Here is a 25,483-nt window from a genome sequence, read left to right as displayed (position 1 = left end):
GAACCAGCTAATCAAGGTCTTTAGGATTAGTAGAAAGTTATAGGCAAGTGAGTTTTTATCAGGGATGGAGATAAACTCTGCAGGACACTGGCCCTCCAGGACCGGAGTTGTCCATCCCTGTTTTATAGCAAAAAATATTGATAACCAATCTGTGCTGTTATGGAAGGATGCAGTATTTGGTCATATTGTAGAAACAAGCGCAAGCAGATTTATATAAAAAACTTTATACTTTTAATGGCAAAGTTTCATATTCATAAATGCAAGTTTTCTTGCAAAAAACCCTGTTTTATATATTTTAAGAGAGAATCTGAGCATTATATTGACTCTATATGATATTTTTTTAAACAAAAAGCAGTTAAAACTTGGGCTGTCAAACGATTAATCACGATTAATCGCATACAAAATAAAAGTTTGAGTTTGTATGATATATGTGCGAGTACTGTGTGTAATTAATATGTATATATAAATACACACAAATTAATGTATATATTTAAGAGAAATATGTTATTTATGTACAAAATATTTGTATTTATATATAATATAAATCATATAAAAATATAAATAAATACATATACTTGTAAATATTTTTCAAATATATACACGAATGTGTTTGTATTTATATATACATAATAATTACACACAGTACACCCACATATATTAGGCAAACTCATTATTAATTATTTACTAGAGGACAAAATCTTAAATAATAACAAAATCATTATTTAAAACATGGTTTGGAATGAATGATTCAATGACTCACTCACTACTTCACTTGTTTCATTACTGGATGAATCAGTGTTTTTGAACAAATCTTTTGAATGAATGATTCCATGTCAAATACATTTTTAACAGTCACTTGTCGCCTCCTAGTGTCTTAACAATGTAATCAATACAACGTTATTTGAAGTGCCAAGTTAGTTTTAAAAGATGATTTGATAAAAAATAAAAAGACTTTGTTACTTATGTTGTTGAAGTTTGGTTATTTAAGAAATTCATAAAATATGTGAAATATGTGAGAGATTTGTTTTAAAGTTAACATAAAAAAAGAGTCTTTTCTTCTCTATTGTGCCATATATTTAAGTAAAACGCTTCTCAAACAAGAACAAATGTAGGGCGGGGCTTGATTTTGTCTATGGTGAATTGATTGGATGGTTGTGGTTTGCTATTGGTGGATCTCATGTGAGTGACAGGTTGCCCCGCCCTCGTCATCAGCGAAGAGATGCTGCAAGAGGGAGGAGAAGATATTCTGATTCAAGATTATAATTCTATAGTTACTGGGCTCTGTATCTTTATAGTTTGATTTAACTTGTTGTTCTTATATTAATGATTAATTTTATTCCCTTTGAGATACCCAGCTAAGGATTGTTCTTAAAACTTTAGCAAACTTCCTGGCAAGGTTCTGAACAAACATTCTAGTAACGTTAATAGAACATTTAAGTTATGTAGTCTTTAATGGTGTTCTCAAAACGTTAATACATCGTTCATGGAACGTTTGCTGTACGTTCTTTTTTTAAATGTTACATTGTTTCAGAACCTTCAGAGAACATTCAAAACTAACTTTCCCATAATGTGTGCAAAATGATACAATGTTTCCTTAACCAGTAGACGCATTTGTCCACTCCACACTCACGAACAGCACGATATTCCTCGAACTCAATGCATTTTGCAAACTAGTTTACAAGTTTCTGCAGGACGGAAAGGCTGCATCTCGACATGTGAATCTCGCGAGAGTTTGACAGTGGGAAATGCTTCCGGCGCTGGACGTTCACGCGAGGTAACAGAACACGATCTGTCATTACATGTGAAACATACATACAAGAGCATTTGAATGATTCTGGTAATAATAAATAAACGTGGCATTGTAGTGTGTATCACATTCGCACACTCGTCTATCATTTGCTTTTCTGTGACATTCCAAACGTTCCAAAACCCCATAAAGTCTCGCAGTACTCGGGCTGATAAAGTGACTGCAGTCCTGCTGCTCTCTGATTGTGTTTCACTAAAGCCACTTTCTCTGACAGCTGCTTAACACGATCAGCAGACACTCCAAGACTGAACTGATTTTACAAAGTGTGCAATGCTGATGTCTGTGTGAATCCAGCTAACCAATGTACCTTCTAAAAAGTGATTGACATTGTTTCTGAAATGTTAAAATGTCTACTTTTCTCTGCTGAAAATACCAGCATATGCTGGATAAGGTAGGTTTTGAAGATGTTCCGAGAATGTTGTCATAACGTTTTCTTTCAACGTTACGAAAACGTTCCTCAAATAAATAAACCTCAAGATGTTCAGAAAATGTTGCTGTCAGAACGTTTGCTCTCAATGTTACAACAACGTTCCTGAAGTAAATAAAACATCAAAATGTTCAGAGAATGTTGTTAGAACGTTTTCTTTCAACGTTACGACAACGTTCTTCAAGTAAATAAAACATCAAGATGTTCAGAGAATGTTGCTGTCAGAACGTTTTCTTTCAACGTTACGAAAACGTTCCTCATGTAAATAAAACATCAAGATGTTCAGAAAATGTTGTTAGAACGTTTTTTTTCAACGTTACGAAAACGTTCCTCAAGTAAATAAACATCAAGATGTTCAGAGATTGTTGTCAGAACGTTTTATTTCAACGTTACGAAAACGTTCCTCAAGTAAATAAAACATCAAGATGTTCAGAGAATGTTGTTAGAACGTTTTCTTTCAATGTTACGAAAACGTTCCTCAAGTAAATAAAACATCAAGATGTTCAGAGAATGTTGTTGTCAGAACGTTTTCTTTCAACGTTACGAAGACGTTCCTCAAGTAAATAAAACATCAAGATGTTCAGAGAATGTTGTTAGAACGTTTTCTTTCAATGTTACGAAAACGTTCCTCAAGTAAATAAAACATCAAGATGTTCAGAGAATGTTGTCAGAACGTTTTCTTTCAACGTTACGACAACGTTCCTCAAGTAAATAAAACATCAAGATGTTCAGAGAATGTTGTTGTCAGAACGTTTTCTTTCAACGTTACGAAAACGTTCCTCAAGTAAATAAAACATCAAGATGTTCAGAGAATGTTGTTGTCAGAACGTTTTCTTTCAACGTTACGAAAACGTTCCTCAAGTAAATAAAACATCAAGATGTTCAGAGAATGTTGTTGTCAGAACGTTTTCTTTCAACGTTACGAAAACGTTCCTCAAGTAAATAAAACATCAAGATGTTCAGAGAATGTTGTTGTCAGAACGTTTTCTTTCAACGTTACGAAAACGTTCCTCAAGTAAATAAAACATCAAGATGTTCAGAGAATGTTGTTGTCAGAACGTTTTCTTTCAACGTTACGAAAACGTTCCTCAAATAAATAAACCTCAAGATGTTCAGAAAATGTTGCTGTCAGAACGTTTGCTCTCAATGTTACAACAACGTTCCTGAAGTAAATAAAACATCAAAATGTTCAGAGAATGTTGTTAGAACGTTTTCTTTCAACGTTACGACAAAGTTCCTCAAGTAAATAAAACATCAAGATGTTCAGAGAATGTTGTTGTCAGAACGTTTTCTTTCAACGTTACGAAGACGTTCCTCAAGTAAATAAAACATCAAGATGTTCAGAGAATGTTGTTAGAACGTTTTCTTTCAATGTTACGAAAACGTTCCTCAAGTAAATAAAACATCAAGATGTTCAGAGAATGTTGTCAGAACGTTTTCTTTCAACGTTACGACAACGTTCCTCAAGTAAATAAAACATCAAGATGTTCAGAGAATGTTGTTGTCAGAACGTTTTCTTTCAACGTTACGAAAACGTTCCTCAAGTAAATAAAACATCAAGATGTTCAGAGAATGTTGTTGTCAGAACGTTTTCTTTCAACGTTACGAAAACGTTCCTCAAGTAAATAAAACATCAAGATGTTCAGAGAATGTTGTTGTCAGAACGTTTTCTTTCAACGTTACGAAGACGTTCAAGTAAATAAACATCAAGATGTTCAGAGAATGTTGTCAGAACATTTTCTTTCAACGTTACGAAAACGTTCCTCAAGTAAATAAACATCAAGATGTTCAGAAAATGTTGTTAGAACGTTTTCTTTCAACGTTACGAAAACGTTCCTCAAGTAAATAAACATCAAGATGTTCAGAAAATGTTGTTAGAACGTTTTCTTTCAATGTTACGAAAACGTTCCTCAAGTAAATAAACATCAAGATGTTCAGAAAATGTTGTTAGAACGTTTTCTTTCAACGTTACGAAAACGTTCCTCAAGTAAATAAACATCAAGATGTTCAGAAAATGTTGTTAGAACGTTTTCTTTCAACGTTACGAAAACGTTCCTCAAGTAAATAAACATCAAGATGTTCAGAAAATGTTGTTGTCAGAATGTTTTCTTTCAACGTTACGAAAACGTTCCTCAAGTAAATAAACATCAAGATGTTCAGAAAATGTTGTTAGAACGTTTTCTTTCAATGTTACGAAAACGTTCCTTAAGTAAATAAAACATCAAGATGTTCAGAGAATGTTGTTGTCAGAATGTTTTCTTTCAACGTTACGACAAAGTTCCTCAAGTAAATAAACATCAAGATGTTCAGAAAATGTTGTTAGAACGTTTTCTTTCAACGTAACGAAAACGTTCCTCAAGTAAATAAACATCAAGATGTTCAGAGAATGTTGTTTTCAGAACGTTTGCTCTCGACGTTATGACAGCGTTCATCAAGTAAATAAAATATCATTAAGATGTTCCAAGAAAGATGGAAAGATATAAAGCTTAAAGGGGGTCTATGTAGGAATGACACCCAGTGTTCAAAATAGGTACTGCGGTCCAAATTCAAAGTATTGTTTGGCCCGCCCCCTCGTTCAAAGACGTGGGTTTCCAGCAACAATAAGGAGAGCAATTGACAATGAAAGCTGAGCAGACTTAAAGATTGTACGCTGATGAGTTGATTTATCTGTTTTAATATGCAGTCGTTCATAGAGATATTTAGATGGATTCAGAGGCTTTTTAGGTCAGGTAGAATCTGCGATTCTCTGACACAGTTTGTTTGTTGGTTTCCATGGTTGCAATACGTGTGTTTTACGCCAACTGGCAACTTGTGATGTCGAAATACTATTGGATAAACTGGCAGCGCACAGTTTCGCACAGACCAAAACAAAAACAGACAGGCTGTAGCATTGTTTTTCTGAGGAACAAGTAGGTGAACTAAGGCATGTTTCATGTAAACATATTGGGGTATTTTTATGCTTTATTAAAGTAAAAATTAAAATCTTACATAGAGCCCCTTTAATATTTGATACACCAAGAAAATGCATATCAAATATTAATAATAACATCTATGAATGTTATTTAAAGAATGTTTTACATTATATTGACAAAGCATTAGTGAACGTTGTGGGGACGTTTCCTGTTATCTGGGAATGTTGAAGCATCAGCTCCGGCTTAAACCATTGTTGTTGTCATAACAGAGCATATAAATATATTGGCATATTTTTATTCATATATTTTTCCATATTTATTGTTTCTTGCTTCAAACATTACTTCTATACCTTTTTCCGTTGCAGTTCCTGTGTAAATAAGTATATGCCAGCTCTTCTCAGTTTGTGTAAATGCACCTTTTTTGTGGATGCAGCTTCTGTGCCACTTTTGCAGTGTAAACAGCCGACCCTCTTTTCTTTCAGATGTCAGACGGTCTCCTGATGGAGGTATGTGTGGACTCAGTTGAGTCAGCCATAAACGCAGAAAGGGGAGGTACAATTTCACGCACCTTTTTGAATATAGTTCAATGAAAACAGTCATATATCATGAGATTCGTAGCGCTGAACATTGCACGTTGTTGTTAAGTGTTTTGTGAGTGTTTTTGTGCAGCTGTCATGTGTTCTTATGTGTGTGTTCAGGAGCTGGTCGTATTGAGCTGTGCTGTAACCTGCTGGAGGGAGGAACGACGCCCAGCACAGGTCACCTCACACACCCTGACACTTCATTATGACGTTCTGTCATGAGTTCAGACACAAGCTTCAGTGGGTCTCTATATGATCCCGTGATGGGAAGCCTAAAAGGTTCTATACATGAAGTGCCTGACTGAACCTTTAATCTCTTTTCTTCTAAGACTGTAGACCTTGTTTTTATTGTAGTGGATGTTTTGGTGCATTCAAGTCCTCCTGGGAAGTTCATATTTACGAGTTGGGAAGTCTTAATTACGACATCAGATGTGTTCAAGTCAGGAATGGTTGAAACGTAGTTTTATTGTAAATTTAAAACAAATTTACTGTCAATACTATGGAAGCTTAAAAAAAAAAAAGTGAAATTGCGACTTTTTATCTCATCATTTTCTGACTTTATAACTTACAATTGTGTTTATATCGCGCAATTCTGACTTTTTTCTATACTCACAATTCTGAGAAAAAAGTATGAATTGTGAAGGTATAAAATCGCATTTGCGAGAAAAAAAGTCCGATTTGTGAACTTGTATGTTTTACAGAATATTAAAAATGCTGTAACATGTTAGGGATGGATAAAATGGAAATATTTTAAAGAGTCTGAAGGATGTAGAGGAAAAAAATTGAATGTAGGTCATATGGTTGACAAGATATGATGAAAAATGTTTATGTACATGTAAGATCCCAATCACTCCTTAAATTCAGTATTATCAAATTTAAAGCCATAAAACTCTTAAATGTTTAAATAGTATATGAAAGTCAATCTAGAGGTCTTAAATTTGGGGACAGAATCATGATATGGCTTGATGTGATTATATTAAACTTCAAAAGGCGATGATTCAAATGTGCTAAATGTATTTTAAAAATAATATAAATATAATCATTTAAAATTTTGACTCATCATTCATAGTGTACAGTCAATGCCAGGTTTATTAGAAAGCTAGAGTAGGAAAGAAAACACAGCTCCGTATCATTGAGTTGATCTGCATGTTTTGTTTCTGTTTCAGGTCTGTTGCAGGTGGTCAAAGAGAACGTGCGGATCCCGGTGTATGTCATGATTCGACCCCGTGGAGGAGACTTCCTGTACTCGGACTGGGAGGTGGAGGTGATGAAGAGGGATATCGAGCAGATGAAGAGTCACAGAGCGGACGGACTGGTGTTCGGAGCGCTGACAGAAGACGGGCGTGTGGACACTGAGCTCTGCATGGAACTTCTGGGTAAAACCTGCTTGCATTTTCACTGAAGTCTAAGGGTGTGAATCACTTGTAGTTCGGTTCTCTTGGTTGCCAATGCACAGCATTATTGTGATTGGATTATATGGAACAATCATATTTCTTTTAGATTTTTTTGATGATGCATTATTATTAATAGGGACTTTAAGCAGCAGCTGCTGATACAACGGCAACGGCATTCTGGCATTCCATTGCGCATGCGCAAATTTAACTGCTACTTCTTGACGTTCTACTGTAACCGTCTACTACGGCAGGGTAGCCGATTTGCCGTAGTCGATAATACGTGACAGACTAGATAAGTAAATGTTATGTTCTATGGTTATGTGGTATTTTAGTTGTATCTGTATATACATTTTATTTAATTCCAACAGCAACCATTCTCTTGCTTTTATTTACATGTAATGTATTTTTTACTATGTCAAATGATTAAATGATCCACACCATCCTCTTTGTTGTTGCTTAGTGATTTTTGCGTTCTTTAGCTACGGCAGTTGACAGTTTACTTCCGGTCGTCGTTGCCGTTCCATCAACAGCTGTTGCTTAAAGTCCCTAATAATCTAGTAGTGCAAAAATGTTCATCCCTTAGTCCAGTTCTGACCAAATTTGGCTAGGATGATTGTCTTGTAAACAGAGTTATAGATAGATGGATGGATGAATGAATGGATTGATGGATGGATGCATGGATGGATGAATGAATTAATGGGTATATGTACGGATGAATGAATGGATTGATGGACGGATGGATGGATGAATGGATTAATTAATTTGTTTATGTATGGATGAATGAATGGATTGATGGATTAATTAATGGATGGATGGATGGATGGATGGATTGATGGATGGATGCATGAATGAATGAAGGGATGAATGGATTGATGGATGAATTGATGGATGGATGGATGGATGGATGGATGGATGGATGGATGGATGGATTGATGGATGATGGATGGATGAATGGATAGATGCATGGATGAATGAATGAATGATTGAATGGATTAATTAATGGATGGATGAATGGATAGATGCATGGACGAATGAATGAATGAATGAATGAATGAATGAATGAATGAATGGATTGGTGGATGAATTAATGGATTGATGGATGATGGATGGATGAATGCATGAAAGGATGGATGGATGGATGAAATGGATAGATGTATTGATGAATAAATGGATTGATGGATGAATGCATGAATTAATGAATGGATACGTGGATAGATGGATGGATGGATGGATGGATGATGTCATTTGTGTATTACTGGATTGTTTTTGTAGGATTACACACTTGTTTCATTTGAGCATATTTACAAACCTCTTCCAAAATTCCAAAGTTTTATCTTCAACTGACCCTTCTCCAGGAGTTTGATTGACATGCGATCTAACCAATCATAACACCGAATCCGCCAACAAAGCAGTCAGGAGTTAGAAGATTAACCTCAGTGTACTGACGTCTTTCCGCGTTTGAAACAACATTCCTTCTCATGTTCATTCATGTTTATTTGATGCTATAAATTATGTAGTAGGAAGAGATGATCGGTTCACGAGCCGCTTGAGCTGAGGCGCTACAGCAATCTGTCACGACACATTAAAGAGCCACAAAACGTACTCGGTTACTAACGTAACCTCGGTTCCCTGAGATACGGAACGAGTACTGCGTATGGGGAAAGGTCTCCCTTTTTCCCCGCTGCTGAAGCCTTTTTCAATAACGCAGTGTAACTGCACCGTCATTGGTTCACTCATAGACAAGTTGTTGAACCAATGGCGGCGCGGCATAGCTGCGCGGCCTATGGCGACAAAGCGCGCGAATATTCCCGCCGAAATGGGCGGGGTATAGGGCTATATAAGCAGGCGTTTCGCCATAGGATTTCAGTGTCAATCGACTGAAGCGACGACCCTGAGCCGCAGCCTCGTGGCACGGCAAGTGACGCAGTACTCGTTCCGTATCTCAGGGAACCGAGGTTACGTTAGTAACCGAGCACGTTCCCCTTTCGATACTTCACTCGTACTGCGTATGGGGAACGAATTCAACCACGCCGTGCCACGGCTGGGAACGATATAGCTTGCATTTGGCCACCCAGAGGGGGCAAAAGGACAAGCGGAGGCAAAGCCTAACCGAACCCATGGTTACACTGAAGGAAGATACTTCCTATGGTGGCGTGGAAGCGGGACCTGTTGGAAGCCGCTAATCACACCGACAGGACCCGAGCTTGTAAGGTCGGGACATCGAGGTGATAGAACCTGACAAAGGTGGACGGCGAAGACCAGCCGGCCGCCTCACAGATGTCTTGGATGGAAACTCCGTTGGACCAAGCCCACGAGGAAGCCATTCCTCTAGTGGAGTGGGCCCTGACTCCTATGGGGCAATTAGTGCCCAGTGAGGAGTAGCACAGGTTAATAGCATCCACTATCCAACGGGAAATGCGTTGTTTCGAGACCGGAGACCCTTTGGTGCGGCCGCCAAAACAAACAAAGAGCTGATCTGACTGTCTGAAAGACTGTGATCGGTCTATGTAGGTCCTCAATGCCCTGACTGGGCAGAGTAGCTGCAGCTCTGGTTCGTCCGCCGAGGGAGGAAGAGCAGAGAGCGAGATGACCTGAGCTCTAAACGGAGTTGAGAGCACTTTAGGGACGTAGCCATGCCTAGGTTTCAGAACGACCTTAGAGTCACCAGGCCCGAATTCGAGGCACGCAGGGTTCACGGAGAGGGCCTGCAAATCGCCAACACGCTTTACCGATGCTAGTGCTAGTAGCAGAGCGGTTTTTAGCGTTAGGGGCCTGAGGTCGGCTGAACCCATTGGTTCAAATGGGGCTCCTTTCAAGGCCCTGAGGACCAACGAGAGGTCCCAGGAGGGAATAGTGAGAGGGCGAGGAGGATTCAAACGCCTAGCACCTCTCAAAAAACGGATCACGAGCCCGTTTCGTCCCACCGATTGGCCAGCAATAGGAGCGTGGAACGCTGCAATGGCTGCTACGTAAACCTTAAGCGTGGAAGGGGAGCGCCCATTTCCAAGCGTTCTTGGAGGAAAGACAGTATGGAAGATACGTCACTCTCCACAGGGTCTATGTTGCGTGTTGAACACCAATCAACAAAGACTGACCACTTCTGGTCGTAGAGGCGCCTCGTAGATGGGGCTCTAGCCTGAGAAATGGTATTTAGGACGTCCTCGGGGAGGCTAGTCGGCTCCCATCGAGGGACCAGAGGTGCAGAGCCCAGAGCTGCGGCTGTGGGTGCCAGATTGTTCTGTTTGCCTGAGAGAGGAGGTCCCGTCTCAGGGGAATCGGCCACGGGGCTCTTAGAGAGAGCCTGAATAGCTCTGAGGACCAAACCTGGTTCCTCCAGAGCGGGGCCACCAGAAGGACTCTGTGCTGGTCTTCTCTGATACGCCTGATGACCTGGGGGATCAGTGCGATCGGAGGGAAAGCATAAAGGAGCGTGCTGGGCCATGTGTGGGCCAGAGCATCTACTTCCTTCGAGAAAAATGTTGGGCAATGAGAGTTGTCTTCTGAGGCGAAGAGGTCTACCTCTGCCTTCCCGAAGAACTCCCAGATCGTGAGGACCACTTGGGGGTAGAGCATCCACTCGTCGGAGGGGGATGTTGCTCCGTGACAACATGTCCGCACCCAGATTGTTCCTGCCAGGAACATGAGTCGCTCTGAGCGACTGAAGCCTCGGAAGAGCCCATTCCAGCAGACGTTTCGCCAGAGCGCATAAGCGGCTGGACGAAAGACCGCCTTGGTGGTTCAGGTATGACACCACCGTCATACTGTCTGACCGAACTAGAACATGACGTCCCGTCAAGTAAGCCTGAAAGAACTGAAGGGCTTTCATCACTGCTAGCATCTCTAGACAGTTGATGTGTAAATGGCTTTCCTCGTGGCTCCACGAGCCGAAGGCCGGTCTGCCCTCGCACACAGCGCCCCAGCCCAAGTTGGAGGCGTCTGTTGAGAGCACCGTCCTCCGTGAGACCGCCTGTAAGGGGACTCCGCGTTGGAACCATACTGGATCCATCCAAGGTTTCAGGGCTAGAAGACAGGCCCGATTGACCTTGAGACATAGGCGGCCGTGCCGCCATGCGCTGGGAGGAACCCGGAACTTCAACCAGTACTGAAGAGGCCGCATCCGAAGAAGGCCTAGCTGCAGCACCGGGGAGGCGGAAGCCATCAGCCCTAGCAGCCTCTGGAAAAACTTCAGAGGGAGATAGGCTTTGTTCGTGACAGATGCCGTGAGCTGCTGAATTGCCAGGGCGCGCTCTGGCGAGACTACTGCCGTCATACGGACCGAGTCGAAAACTGCTCCCAGAAACGAGATTCGTTGAGTGGGGCATAGCGAGCTCTTGGCTAAGTTGACCCTGAGACCCAGGCATTGTAGATGGCTGAGGAGCACGGATCTGTGGCGTTCCAGCTCGTCTCGTGAACGGGCTAAGATGAGCCAGTCGTCGAGATAATTCAGAACCCGGATTCCCATCTGTCTCAGAGGGGAAAGCGCCGCGTCCATGCACTTGGTGAAATTGATCGGAGCCAGAGAAATCCCGAAGGGCAGGACCGTATATAGGTATGCCTCCCCTTCGTATGCGAATCTCAAGAATCGTCTGTGACGGGGGCTATCTGGATGTGAAAATACGCATCCTTCAGGTCCAGCGAGCAGAACCAGTCCTCGGGGCAAATGTGCGCGAGGATCTGCTTCAGCGTCAGCATTTTGAACTTCCGTCTCGTGAGGGAGTGATTCAAAAGCCTGAGGTCTAGGATGGGTCTGAGACCGCCATCCTTTTTGGGGACCAGAAAGTAGCGGCTGTAAAAGCCTGTCTCGCTCTCTGACGGAGGAACCATTTCCACAGCTCCTTTTTCCAGCAACGACATGACTTCGGCCCGGAGGACATGAGCGTCGTCCGGATTGACCGATGTTTGAAGCACCCCGGCGAAGCGGGGGGGCCGTCGTGCAAACTGGAGCGAGTAGCCCTGGTTTACGATCCCCATGACCCATTCTGACACATCGGGGATGGCCTGCCAGGCCTCGGCCCGAGTGGCTAGGGGTTGAATAATGTTGGGTGACAGACCGCCGTTGAGAGGGTCGTACACCGCGAGGGGTGGAAGAGGAAATTTGCTCTTTTTGTGATGAGGTAAAAATTTGTCCGCCGTGAAAACGGCGTTTGGAGTGGGCGCAACAGGTGTGGGCCCAGCTGTCACTTGGAGTATGTTTCCCACGCCCGGAAATAAACGAGGCGGAGGGGAAATTACCCGTGGGAGCTTTTGGGGTGGTCCGGTCGTAACGGGACGGTCCCCCATCCTCTTCCTGTCCGACGAATCAGGACGACTTCGGAGGCACCGGGTCCAGCACAATCCTGGGCCGGGGTCCCTGGCGCCTCGGGAAGGGAGGGCGCTTCGCAGGGCGCGAGCGCTGGCGATGCTCCTGGGGCGGCGCTGCCTGTGTTGCAGGTGGGGCTGGTTTGTTCCCTGCTGAGCCGGCGCAGTCCTGGGGCGGCTAGACGCAGAAGCGGAGCTGGAGCGCTTTAGGCAAGAAATGCCTCATAGCCTGAGACGATTTCTGCGCGGCAGTAAAGCGCTCAGTGAAGCCATCCACTGCAGGCCCGAAGAGACCAGAAGGCGAGACCGGGGCGTCTAAGAAGGCCGTCTTGTCTAGGTCTTTGATCTCCGTTAGGTTGAGCCACAGGTGGCGCTCCAACACGACCAGGCTGGCCATGGAACGACCGATGGCCTGGGCCGTAGCCTTCGTAGCTCGCAGGGCAAGATCCGTGGCGCTGCGGAGATCTTTGAAGGCTGGCGCGTCGATTCCAGACTCATCCAGAGAGCGGAGGAGTTTGGCCTGGAATGCTTGAAATATGGCCATGGTGTGGAGCGCAGAGGCAGCTTGGCCCGCCGAGGTGTAAGCCCGTCCAGCCAGAGTAGAGGTGGTCCGACAGGGCTTGGAAGGAAGGGCCCTCTTCGTCTTCCAACCCACAGCCGCGGGAGGACAGAGGTGAGCAGCCACCGCTTCATCTAGGGGTGGCAAGCGCTCGTATCCCTTCTCCTCGGCGCCGTCGTCGACGGCGGTGAGGGCGGAGCGGTGCGTAGTGTGGAGGCGGGCAGAGTAAGGAGCGCGCCACGACTTCGTCAGCTCTTCGTGGACCTCAGGAAAGAAGGGCGCTGAACGCTGGCGAGGTGCTTGGCGGCGGCCTGGCAGAAACCATTCGTCCAGGCGGCTGCGAGACGGCTCCTCTGGAGGGGCCCACTCGAGGTCCAGCTCTTCAACGGCTCTAGACAGGATGCGGAAGAGCTCGGCATCCATGCCCTGGCCATGCTCGATGGGTTCCAAGGGAGGCGGTGGAGCGGGGTCTTCCGGCTCGCCAGCCCATCCTTCCGCTTTCGGAAGCCGCAAGAGACATGGAGTCGTCTTGTTCGTCGTCTGTTCCCCCGAATGAGACGAGGTCACTCGCTTCTGCGGAGGGACGCTGCTCAGGGCGAGAGAACAGAACTGGAGAGAGTTCCCTGGGAGGAGAGGGCGAGGCACGCGGGGGCTGGGCCGGCGTGAGCTCGCTCAACTCCTGGCGCTGAGTCGCTCTACCCCGCTGTCTTTTCCTCGCCGGACCGCGGGAGGAAGGAGACGGGAGGGCGCGAGCGGCGAGATCGCCCTCAGTGAAGAAGGCGACCCGCGAGCGCAGGGGAAGCGAGACTCATACACTCGCAGTGCGGGCATGAGTCTCCAGCGAGCGCGCTCGTCTGCGTGGGGCTTGCCCAGGCAAGCGACACACTCGCTGTGTCCATCGTCGTCGTGCAGGGGGGCCCTGCAAGTACCACATGAGTGGCGGGGCATCGTGAGACGCCGCTGCCGTGAAAACGGCAATTGGGTGGCTCTTTTAGAGCGGCGAGGGCCGCGGAAGCTCTTAAAGCGGTGAAAACCGCTGGAAATCGCTCTTTAGAGCGGCGTTTAAGCCGCGGATGAAGCTCTCAGGGCGGCGCGCCGGATGGCGGCAGGGGACGCACAGGAAGCGGCCGGAAGCGGGAAGCGGGAGGCGGCGGCTCGGCGACGGCGCTAGAAGCTGCAGTCCGCGAGGGCGCCGGCGCTTTCTTCCACCGGCGAGTCCAGGCGAGTCCGCTGCGGGAGCCTCTTCAGACGGCGGCGAGAGCAGAAGGCGGCGAGCTTCTTCGGCTTCAGGCGGAGATCAGCGAAGAGAAGTAGATGTCGTCGCTGAAGGAGAAAACACTGAAATCCTATGGCGAAACGCCTGCTTATATAGCCCTATACCCCGCCCATTTCGGCGGGAATATTCGCGCGCTTTGTCGCCATAGGCCGCGCAGCTATGCCGCGCCGCCATTGGTTCAACAACTTGTCTATGAGTGAACCAATGACGGTGCAGTTACACTGCGTTATTGAAAAAGGCTTCAGCAGCGGGGAAAAAGGGAGACCTTTCCCCATACGCAGTACGAGTGAAGTATCGAAAGGGAACTGTTTTTATTGTTCAAATTTATTAAAAAACTACAGTTTGAAAGTTGTGACTTTGTTTAATATCATAAGTAACCTGCTCTGTCTTGTCTGTCGACGTGTTGTCAGTTTCCTCTTTGCTCCGCGATGTATTTTTCACTCTGTGTGGCGTGACAGCGCCACGGGTTGTCGGACAAAGCAACAGTAACTAAGGGGGGGGGGGGGGTCTTTGCAAAGAGTCAATTGATGATTTACTTTCCCATTTGATCAGAGAGAAAATGTGTTTTTATTCATTATTTTTTCTATTAATTACTTTTAATTTCTGCTCCCAAAGTAAGTCTTATTAGCAGGAATCTGAACATATCTAGTTTTAGTAATGCATGTATCTAACACCTGTCGGATGCTTTATTTTGTTTTCTCTACAGCGGCTTCTCGACCTTTACCGGTTACGTTTCACAGAGGTAAAATAGCATTTTACTGAATATGCTGATATATTTGTAATAAACTACTGGAACGTGCTGACAGATCATTCATGAAGAAACTTTCCTTTCAGCCTTTGATATGGTCCACGATCCAGTGGTTGCGTTAGAAGCTCTGGTCTCGCTGGGCTTTGAGAGGATCCTGACCAGTGGTTGTGACAGCTCTGCACTGGAAGGTTTACCTGTGATTAAACGACTGGTGGAACAGGTCAGACTTCATCTAGACATTCAGTAGAATGGACAATTTTATGCAACAGTTCAGTTTCAGCCTTCAGTGGCTAAAGACCAGAGCATTTTGGCATCAAAATGTTCCAAAACTTCCTTTCCTGCATGGATAAGACAATCCTACACTTCTTTACAACAAGTGCAGAAAACGTTTCATCCAAGTTGCAGATGAAGTAGAGAGAAGTGCTGTCTCGTTACTGTAAACTATTGTGTGTTATATATTGTCACATCAGCTTAACAACATGTGCGAATGCCAACGTGTTTTGGTATCCGCTGTAGGCATTGGGAGATTTATTCAGGTCTCATGTTGGGCAAGTCTATTTTTCTGGCATGCAAGTGCCAATTTGCCATAGAAAACTTCATAACTTTTGGTCATTTATAACCTTAATAATCATATACCAACAAAAGGGGGAACATAGACATCCAACACTGACACATACATTGATTTCTTGGCATTTCTTGCCATATTTTATATGGAACACAGTCAAGCAATTTACTCGATGTGCAAAATAAGAGCAACACTTGTGTCAACAGAAGAGTGTAGAATATTTGTGTAGAAATCCCACCTCATTTAAGGAAATGACCATTGATAAGGACAAAAACCTGTATGTCACATACAACCATATACTTAAAATACAAATCAATGCATGCATATAACATCAAAAAGCCTCTCAGCAAATGTCCCCACTGGATATATATTGTTCATCAAGACACTTTACAAAAGCTAAAGAATCAAAATATCCATACACATTTTTTATAGTCAATTCAATAACTCACTCTATGACTGAATCCTCACATTCACAACCAGTATTATAATTTTAGTATTATTTATAGACTATTATAGCCTTTTTTTAGCTTATAATATTATATTAGTTCTATTTCACTGTTCCAGACCGCCAGAGATTGTCAGTACGTGGTGGAAGGAGTCACGCATCAGATCGTTTTACAATAACTGTAAGTCAGATCAGTTAGAAAATATACAGCAGCCCGAGTCAGAAGAGCCTGAAGGTTTGACTGAGTTTGGTGGTCACAGCTAGAACTATAAATGAATGAATGAGGCTCAGGCAGTGTGAAGCTTTGGAAACTTTGTATCTAATTGAAATGTGTATAATGAACAATGCTGCATATTTTAGCAGAAGTTATGAACTGATATTTTGACTCGTTTGCATTAAAATATAATATTTTTGCTTTTTGACGAACGTTCCAACTATAATGCATTTTTCTCTCTTCGCTCTACTAGGCAAAAGGCAGAATAGCAATAATGCCAGGTATGTTTGAATTCAGCAGCGTTCCTCATTTAATGTAATAACACGTGCAGTGGTTCAGGCGTGATGTTTGTGTTGTGCAGGCGGTGGAATCACCGAAAGAAACCTTCAGAGGATTCTAGAAGGCTCCGGCTCTCAGGAGTTCCACTGCTCTGCTCGCTCCAGCAAGGACTCCAGCATGAAGTTCAGGTGTGTGTAAGAGGGGAAGCTGCACTGTTGATGAACTGAGAACTTCATTGTTCTTGTAGGACAGCGGTTCTCAACACTTGTGATTCTAAGGCCTCTCAGCAAGTCCCTAGTTTTGTTTCCAAAATTTAATCTATGGACATTCCTAGTTTCTTTAAAGTAAAATAAGTGACTAACATAATTATAATAAAATAATTGCATTTTAGGATAAGTTTTAAGGGCTGAATGTTCTTCAGAGATCCCACTGAAGACCAATGAATTTAAATGTCTTTTCCAGTCATTTGTCATAAGGATTAAGGAGAAGGATTTTTAAAAATATTTTGTTCACAATTTCTACCAGATTAAATATTTTAACTACGAAATGTATCAGAAACACTTATGACAATAAGGTTTCATTAGTTAACTACATCAGTTAATATGAACTACAATATAATATGCTTCTACAGCATTTATTATTCTTAATGTGAATCTCAGCATTTACTAATACAATTTTAAGACCAAAAGTTTCTGTTAACATTAAATACATTCTGTAAAATATATTGCTCATTGCTAGTTAATGTTTGTTAATGCATTAGCTAATATTAACATTTATTAACATTATTGTAAAGTGTTACCAATGTATTTTTGTTATAATATTCCTATGCCGTTTTAATTTTTATTCATTTTACACGACTTTCACGAAATCACAATTTTAAAGTTACACTATCCAGGTTTTCCAAGACCATGGGAACTGTTGTTGAGAGGTTGAATTATCTTGAATTCTAGTTGTTTTGATTTATTTTACTGCCCTTTGTAAGGATTCTTTTGTTTATGGTATCTTCTGCAGGAATTGTAATGTCAGTATGGGAGGCGCTCTGTCTGTGCCAGAATATGCAGTGAAAGTGGCTGATGTGACTAAAGTACGAACACTGAACGCCATCGCGAGGAACACACTCTAGGACACGTGGAGAATCCTGTACAGTGACACAAGAGGGAAACTCCTGTAATTCTTCAATAAGGATATTCCTGTGACAAGTTTTTGTTGGAACAAAATGAAAAACTTTGAAAATGTCAAGATCAGCAGCACTGTGTTTTGTTCAGCTTTTGACATTGTGATGATTTGCAAGTGTAAAAAATAAAATCTCATACTTTTGATACTCTTTGTAAAAGGAGCTTTTCTTGCAGTCATGATGATGACGATGATGATGATGATGATGATGATGTCACCTGTGATACAGTAACATACTGCTGCTCTAGATTCCACACAACACTATACATTGAAGCAATCACTTTTCAACACATTTTTTCAACTTTTCCGCTTTTTTGGTTGTAAACTAGAAAATACTGACTGCAAACACTACAAGCTTGAAGTGCCAGCGTTTCAGAATCAGTACTTTATAAATAAGTCTCAAATCTTTGTAAAATTCTGCTGTAAGCCCATTTGGACCTGAAAAGTTGCTGTTGAAATTGAAAATTCTGTCATTAATTTCTCACCCTCATGGAGTATGGTGGTGCGTTCCCTCAAAAAAGGGAAATGGCACTCACCCCCAAAAAGTGGCAATTTTAACATGCTATAAAAATGATCTGTGGGGTATTTTGAGCTGAAACTTCACATAAACACTCTGGGGACACCAGAGACTTATTTTACATCTTGTGAACAGGGGCATAATATGTCCCGTTTAAAGTAATCCATGCGTCTCCAATAATTTAACCTCAATTTTATGAATCAATGCAAGTGCTTCATAAAAAAATTACATCTATATTTATAAAATAATATCTAAATAACGTTCACGTAACAACTTCTGGTCTTGAGTAAACACAACATGCGTGTGTCGTGGTGCTCCACCTACTGAACTGCAGCAGGTCAATATTTAAAATAAAGTGGTGAATGTTTTTTTTTTTTTTGGGTGTTTGTGCAATCAAAGCACTTGTGTCTTTTCATAAAATTGAGTTAGATGGATTACTTTAGGGTGTTTTCACACCTATGGATCGCTTCTTTTGTTCCGAAACAGGGACTACATTTGTTACAATGTTGCATTTTCTTCTTGGTTCGGTTCGCTTTCACATGGCAACATTTCAAAGCGTACCAAAATGCATTCAGGCAAGTCACATGCGAGTACAACTGTCCTCTTATTGGTCAGAGTTTTCGCTGCGTCATCCATCAAAATAATGATTGACAAGCTTATTGTGGCTTTATTTGTAACTGTCTAGACACACACAAACACTTTATAAATGTAGCTCTCTCCCGCAGTTAATTCATATTTGCTGCGGCAAATTCAAACCCGCGCTCTTTCTCTCTCTCCATCTCTGGATTTCCCAGCGCTGTCTAGTAGACGACCTGTTGTCCGTGTGTCTGTCGAGAGAGACCATTTGAATTTTATAATGAAGCAGAGCGGGAAATGAGACTTCGTCGGGACAGCATTCTCGCACGGAGAAGTGTAATTACACACCAGAGGCGCTCGTTGGCTTTCAGATATTGTAAATAATGTGCTCACTCACAGAATCAGACATTACTGATTTTTATATCATATTTTCAGTTATGAAAATGATATAATTTGGTTCGTTGGTCCGTTAACTGGGTCGATTGCTTTCACATCTCAAGCGAACCGCTCCAGAGTTCGTTTGAAAGCGTACCGAAACCACCTCTTCAAGCAGGTCTCGGTACGCTTGTTTGGTCCACTTTTGGTGCACACCCGAGTGTGATTGCTGCTTTCACACCTGCCCAAACGAACCGCACCAAAGGGGCAAACGAACTCTGGTACGATTCAACCGAACTAAATGAAGCAGGTGTGAAAGCACCCTTAATAATGTCTTCCCTATCGTTCTGAACCTTGAATGTGTAAATTGCATTGGTCCCAATGGAGGGACAGAAACCTCTTGAATTTCATTAAAAATATTTTCATTTGTGTTCCGAAGATGAATGAAGGTCTTATGTGTATGGAACGAAATGAGGGTGAATAATCAATAACAGAATCTTTATTTTTTGGGTGAGCTAACCCTTTAAGAGCTTCAACAATACATTTATGACTATAACAGGTGATCTTTTCTACATTAATAATGTCTTAACATCCTTCAAAGACTGAAAATCTAAATAACATATCATATGTTTATATATTATATATATTTGGATTTATTCATATTTATCCAGGACCATCATGATTGTTTTCACTGTGGACACTGAGGTGTGACAGAACGAACTGACCAAAGATGAACCCAGCGAGTGCAGAATTCAGCGAGTTTGTTACCAGCAGCTTTGTGGTCAACCATTACTCTTTCTACTGGTCCGGTGAGTCTTACTATTTCTAGTAATAGTATTTTGGATAGTATTCTATCCATTTATTTCTCATTGACTCATAATCGTTTGGGTCTTGGAATGTGGACACCCTTGGCTCTCTCGTTATCCATTTTCTGCCGTTGAGATAATCTCTGATTCTCTAGCTTCCAAACTCATTCATACCTCTTCTTCTCCTGCAGGGGCAAGATTTTTCTTTGTGGAAAAGAAGGACTGTTCATTGCATCCTTACATAAACTTTCATGGTCTGAATGATATCACAGTATGTTGTCGTTGATGTCATCGGCCTTTGAGTATCTGCAAGGGTTGGATCTTTGCAATGCTTAGCATCTGGTCCATATTAGGGAAAGTGATGAGTGGAAGACTGCTTTCAACACCCCCAGGGGACATTTTGAATGGTGATGGCTGGTGATGCCGTTTGGGTTAGCCAATGCCCCTGCAGTCTTCCAGGCTCTCATCAGTGATGTACTGAGGGACTTGGTGGACAGTTTCATTTTTATCTATTGATTTATATATATTGATTTTTTTCTTCATCCTTCCAGGAACATACCCAGCACGTCAGACGAGTGCTTCAGAGGTTGCTGGAAAATAGAAATGCATCTTTCATGCACAGTCTGTTTAATTCCTGGGGTACATCATTTTGAATCGATCCCGCTAAGATTCAGGATGTGTTAAATTGGTTGATTCCGGATTCTTGCAAGACCCTGCAGATATTTCTGGGGTACAGCCAACTAGCTGCTCCTCTTACTTCTTTGACCTCCACCAAGACTTTGGCCCTGTCCCAAATGGCACACTTCATGTGCACTTTTGGTCTTGAGGACTTACAATGGCAGCTGCGTGCACGCCCAAGTGATTTTGATTTGATTTTTGGTCATTTTAAACTCTAGCTCTTATCGTCCGGGTTCTAAAAACATAGAGCCCAATGCCCTATACTGTATTTTTTTTATCTGAGCGTCCGGGTTTCCCTGCTCCCATCCTACCTAAAGGTCCAGAAATTGGTGGGCATAATGGTGAGGGAAATTGAATCGAAGGTCCGTGATACCTTGCATAAGGTAATGCCTCCTTCTCGTTGTCCACTGGGTCATTTGTTCGTGCCAGAGAATTTAGGGTCTATTGTCATTCAGTGGGGTCATTGTTCCAAGGTAGCTTGTAACCCAGGATTGAGTCGCAAAATTGTCCCTATTAGGCAGCAGTTCTGGTGGCCATCCATCTCCAGGGATGTGCACCAGTTCTGTTGGTGCCAGATTTCCAATCGACCTCCTGCTGGGTTCTTTTAGATGCTGCCAGTCCCTTCGAGAACCTAGTGCCACTTTTCCTTAGATATTATCACAGCCCTTCCTCCCTCCCAGGATAACATGGTTATCTTAACCGTGGTGGACCAGTTCTCGATGGCAACTCACTTTATTTCTTGCCCTAAATGAACCCTCTGCCAGAGAGACTGCAGTTGTGGTCACTGATCGCGTCTTTCACATTCATGGCCTCCTGACGGATGTGGTCTCTGACGGGGCCCCAAACAGATTTAAAATACTCCGTCATTTTTTGTCATAGAGACATAAGTAATATATCAATTGAAACTATAGAATATCTTCTTTTATTTGTATACACTTAAAAAAATTACACTTATGTCTAAAGACACGTTGAAATGTCAGGTTTGAAATCGTGTAAGTCATATCGAAAACAAAAATTCTGTGTTTATGTAATCTGTATGAAAAGAGAGACATGTCAGAAGTCCGTGATTCAGCTTATTATCTGCTAATGTGGCCACACCCACGGAGCCAGCGCTATTCAGAGGCAAATTATGAGTCAATACAGGCATTCATCATCTCAATCGTGTATTTATTGTCTTTTAAAAGTGTTTGTCTGTATGTAAAAGCCATGGTTAACAACCTTTGGAAGACATGCTGTTAGTTCCTGATATGTCCTAATAATAATAATAATTTGTGGACTAAATGTGCACAGAGAGCGCCCTCTGGCTGCAAGCATGAATTGAAAACACCATTCCTGAAATGTCCTCTTCTTCTTTAGAATAATTTGTGGACTAAAGGTGTTCAGAGCACCCTCCGGCTGCAAGTACCACCTGAAAACACCAGCGCTCATAGTTATGACAATGAATATAGAATAAATATAACTCCTCTGTATAGAAAATTGACATAAACATATGAGAATCCATCAATATTTCTCCAAATGTGCATGCTTTTAAGCTAAAAGCCTATATTCAGACTCTTTGCATCACAGAAATACATTATATTTTAAAGAATACAATAGAATACCATTATTTTAAATTGAGCTGAGACATGATTACAGAGGTTTTTTTCACAGCCTACCTGACTGAAAGGCCTCATTAATATGCAAGTCATTTCAGGTCACTATTATGCGATTCTGTTGTCTTCTCAGGTGTAAATGACCCATTATTCATGATGAATTATTTTTTTTGTTTTTTCAATAACCACGCATAAACATTATTCCTTCAAAAACACAAACATGTGCATACATGTTCCTCACATATTATGGTAGCCTAGTTTGTGCTGAATACAGTGTAATGACACTTTTGTCATTAATATGTTTATGAACAACTGAAAAAAGCACAAATTTCAGGGCATGTCAAAACTTCTCCAGGCCCCAAAACAGCCTCAGACTCCAGAGGGCTAAGCATCCCTCATGGATTGAGTAGGCACATAACTCGTTGCCAGTGTCGTCTACAGGCCTGTCACCATTTGAGTGCAGTTTATGGTTCCAACCACAATTATTCAATCTCTAAAACTGATGTTTCGTCCTTTCTGCTCAAGCCTTTGTCCAGAGGTGTTGACGTACATGGAGAAGGGCCAGACAAACACTTCTTGTGTCAAGTTTGGCTTTCTTCCAGTGACATTTCTCTCTGCTCCGTTTGTAAGAAATTAGCTTACAAATTCATTGGCCCATTTCCCATCACCAAGATTATTAGTCCAGTAGTAAAACTTCCTCCAGCATACAGAAGAATTCATCCTACTTTTCATTCTACAAATTAAAGCCTGTTTTTCATTCTCCCCTAAATCCGCTTGCTCCAGTTCCTCCACTGCTGCGTCTTGTAGATGGGGAACCAGTATATTTGGTTCTTTGTATTCTGGACTCAAGGCGGAGGGGATACGGTTTCTAGAATTTGGTGGATTGGGAAGGTTACGGTCCGGAGGAGTTGGGTCCTGCAAGAGACAAATTGGATCAGGCTCTTATAGATAATTGCGATCAACAGATAAAATTCCCTATGATTGCCATGGTTCAGGTTTGTATTTTCATTGCTATTGTCTTCCTGTCGTGTCTGTCATCCACATCTAAGCAACTTGTCAGCTGAAGAGTCTTATCAAGCCTGTACTCACCTGTTGCTGATTTTCCCCCCATGTATACCTCAGTGTGTGCGTTCATTCCTTGTCAGTTCATTGCTGTTGTCTCACTGTTCTCTCATCTAGTTTATTGTCTTTGCCCCCGTCTCTTTGTGCTTCAGTTTTGTTCCACGTTGGATTTCCCATTGATCGCTAACCTGCCTGGATTATACAGATTGGACTGTCCGACTGATTACTTACTTCCTGTTCAATTTCATCGTCTTACTCCAGTTGGCCTCATCATCTGTTATTTGGATGTACTCATATTTCTCCAGTGGCCTGTTGCAGGAAGCTGGTATCAGTTACTTCCCAGGTAAGTTTGAGATTAGCTTGAGCAAACACTGTTTTTTTTTTTTTCGGGCTCAAGAAGGTGGATTGGTTTTTAGCTGTGTTCATCGCCATGGTAACTTTGGGCTTGTTTTATTCGGGGTTAGAGATCGGAAAACAAAACTGGACCAATCAGCTGTGAGTAAAGTGACATGTATCTGATGCAGTAAAGCCAATCCCCTTATATATCTAATTGCAAATTAAAGTAAGAATTTTAGAGACAAAATTGCTAATCTTTTGCTGCCAATTTTTTTATTATATTTATATTATATGAATTATAATTATGTATAGCCATATATAGGCCAGACAGGGCTCTGGCTAAACCAGTTGACAATTAATATTAAACTTTGCTTTTAAATGAATATACAGTACATATAATACATGCATTAATATATAAAGCTTTTAAACAGCTTAAGTTTATATATTCGTTTGAGCTCTTTGTGAACCTATATAAATTATTAGGCTATTTGTTTGATTCACATGCACTGATATATGGTGAGATATTTTCTTTAAGATGCCTTTTCAGCAGAGAAGTGAATTGCGCAGGCTCTCTCGTGAGAAGTGAATCAAACGGACACTCTCCATGTTCTGTGTGATTGGCTGTTTGCCGCTGGTGTCACACTTTCAGGTGCACACGCCTCAAAGTTAACCGCAAACTCTGGATCAAATCTGAGTAGACAAAGAACGTTTATACTGAGCAATGTGAGACCGCGAAACCTGATCTAAACCAGGTTGGATTTGTCAACACTAAACTTAAGGGCTTTTCACACTTAATAGTTAACCCTGGGTCATTCTAAGCCTTGACCAAACAGAATCCTGGGTTATCTTGCTTCACGTTTCACACTGCTTATAATTTACCCTATTAACCCTGGGTATTCATAAACTGACATTTCATTTTGTACATTCCTAAACCCTGCGTTAATGTTCTTATTTGCATATTTGCGGTATCAGTGTCATTGATTGGATAAACACAGCACTTGACCTGTTTACATAACTCTAGCATCCTCGTATTGCTGACTGTGCTATCGAGTTTATACTGAATGGACATTTCAGACTAAGGTAAAATTAAAATGGTCAAGTTTTCTGTCAGCATTTGACATTTTTCCTCTCAAACGTTAAATTCACTGCGCAGTGTTTCCCTGACTTTCCAAAGCAGGCAAATACGAATATGCGATTGGTTGTCTAGCTAAGCGTCTAGCTGTAACATTCTAACACTGCATCATTTCACACTGTACAAGTCTGGCACCTCAGTGCAGGGTTAACATCACAAAACCAGTGCTAACCCTGCTCCGGAGAAGAGTTTCATAACCCCTGGGTAAAAAGTGGTGTTAACCCCGCTTCTGAATTGCAAGTGTGAAACGTTCCTTTACCTGGGGTTAAAAGCGGTGTTTAGAACGATGATAACCCGGGTTTAAGTGCAGTCTGAAAAGCCTTTTAGGATTTGTTCAATAAGCTTCATGCAATAGTCCTCAGGACAATCGTGATTGTTTTCACTGTGGACAAAATAAACTCTTTAATTGCACTCAGCATTTGGGTTCTGTTTGTTTTCGTTGTGACACTATGTTTAGTACAAAATTATTGTTGGATTCAAGATTTTCAAATCCATAGCGTCAAAAGCTGACGCAGTGTCTTGTTCCCTTTCTCAGGGAACCAGGGTTACATACATAACCTTAGACATTTTTGCTCAGCAGATACAGCACTTATATGACCAGCAGCTGACTAATTGATTAAAAGTAGGAAAAAATATATATCTAATTCTGGAACATCATAAACAATCATGAAGAAAAATGCTGTGTAATTGTCATTTTGCCTGTCATGTTGATATGTCCTTGAATCCTCAGT

The 25,483-nt window shown here is 42.0% G+C and overlaps 1 protein-coding gene across 1 annotated transcript; it reads left to right on the top strand.

Moving 5' to 3' along the window:
• The first annotated feature begins 1,748 nt into the window (after positions 1–1,748).
• On the top strand, positions 1,749–17,790 carry cutc (cutC copper transporter homolog (E. coli)). Its single transcript, XM_067386898.1, has 9 exons — positions 1,749–1,774; positions 5,629–5,698; positions 5,845–5,904; positions 6,894–7,103; positions 14,961–14,996; positions 15,089–15,222; positions 16,480–16,507; positions 16,588–16,693; positions 17,517–17,790. The coding sequence occupies exons 2-9, from the start codon at positions 5,629–5,631 to the stop codon at positions 17,626–17,628; spliced, it is 756 nt and encodes a 251-aa protein (XP_067242999.1). The 5' UTR covers positions 1,749–1,774; the 3' UTR covers positions 17,629–17,790.
• Positions 17,791–25,483: the final 7,693 nt, after the last annotated feature.

Source organism: Chanodichthys erythropterus, chromosome 5 (assembly GCF_024489055.1).
Source record: "Chanodichthys erythropterus isolate Z2021 chromosome 5, ASM2448905v1, whole genome shotgun sequence".
NCBI lineage: Eukaryota > Metazoa > Chordata > Actinopteri > Cypriniformes > Xenocyprididae > Chanodichthys > Chanodichthys erythropterus.
The sequence above is the reverse complement of the archived record's forward strand: the minus strand, read 5'-3'. Positions and strand labels throughout refer to the sequence as shown.

Excerpts from the sequence above, each read along its gene's own strand:
- cutc (XM_067386898.1), top strand. The coding sequence starts at position 5,629 with ATGTCAGACGGTCTCCTGATGGAGGTATGTGTGGACTCAGTTGAGTCA. Across the intron at positions 5,699-5,844 it reads CATAAACGCAGAAAGGGGAG|GAGCTGGTCGTATTGAGCTG; the intron begins GTACAATTTCAC and ends GTGTGTGTTCAG. Across the intron at positions 14,997-15,088 it reads ACCGGTTACGTTTCACAGAG|CCTTTGATATGGTCCACGAT; the intron begins GTAAAATAGCAT and ends CTTTCCTTTCAG.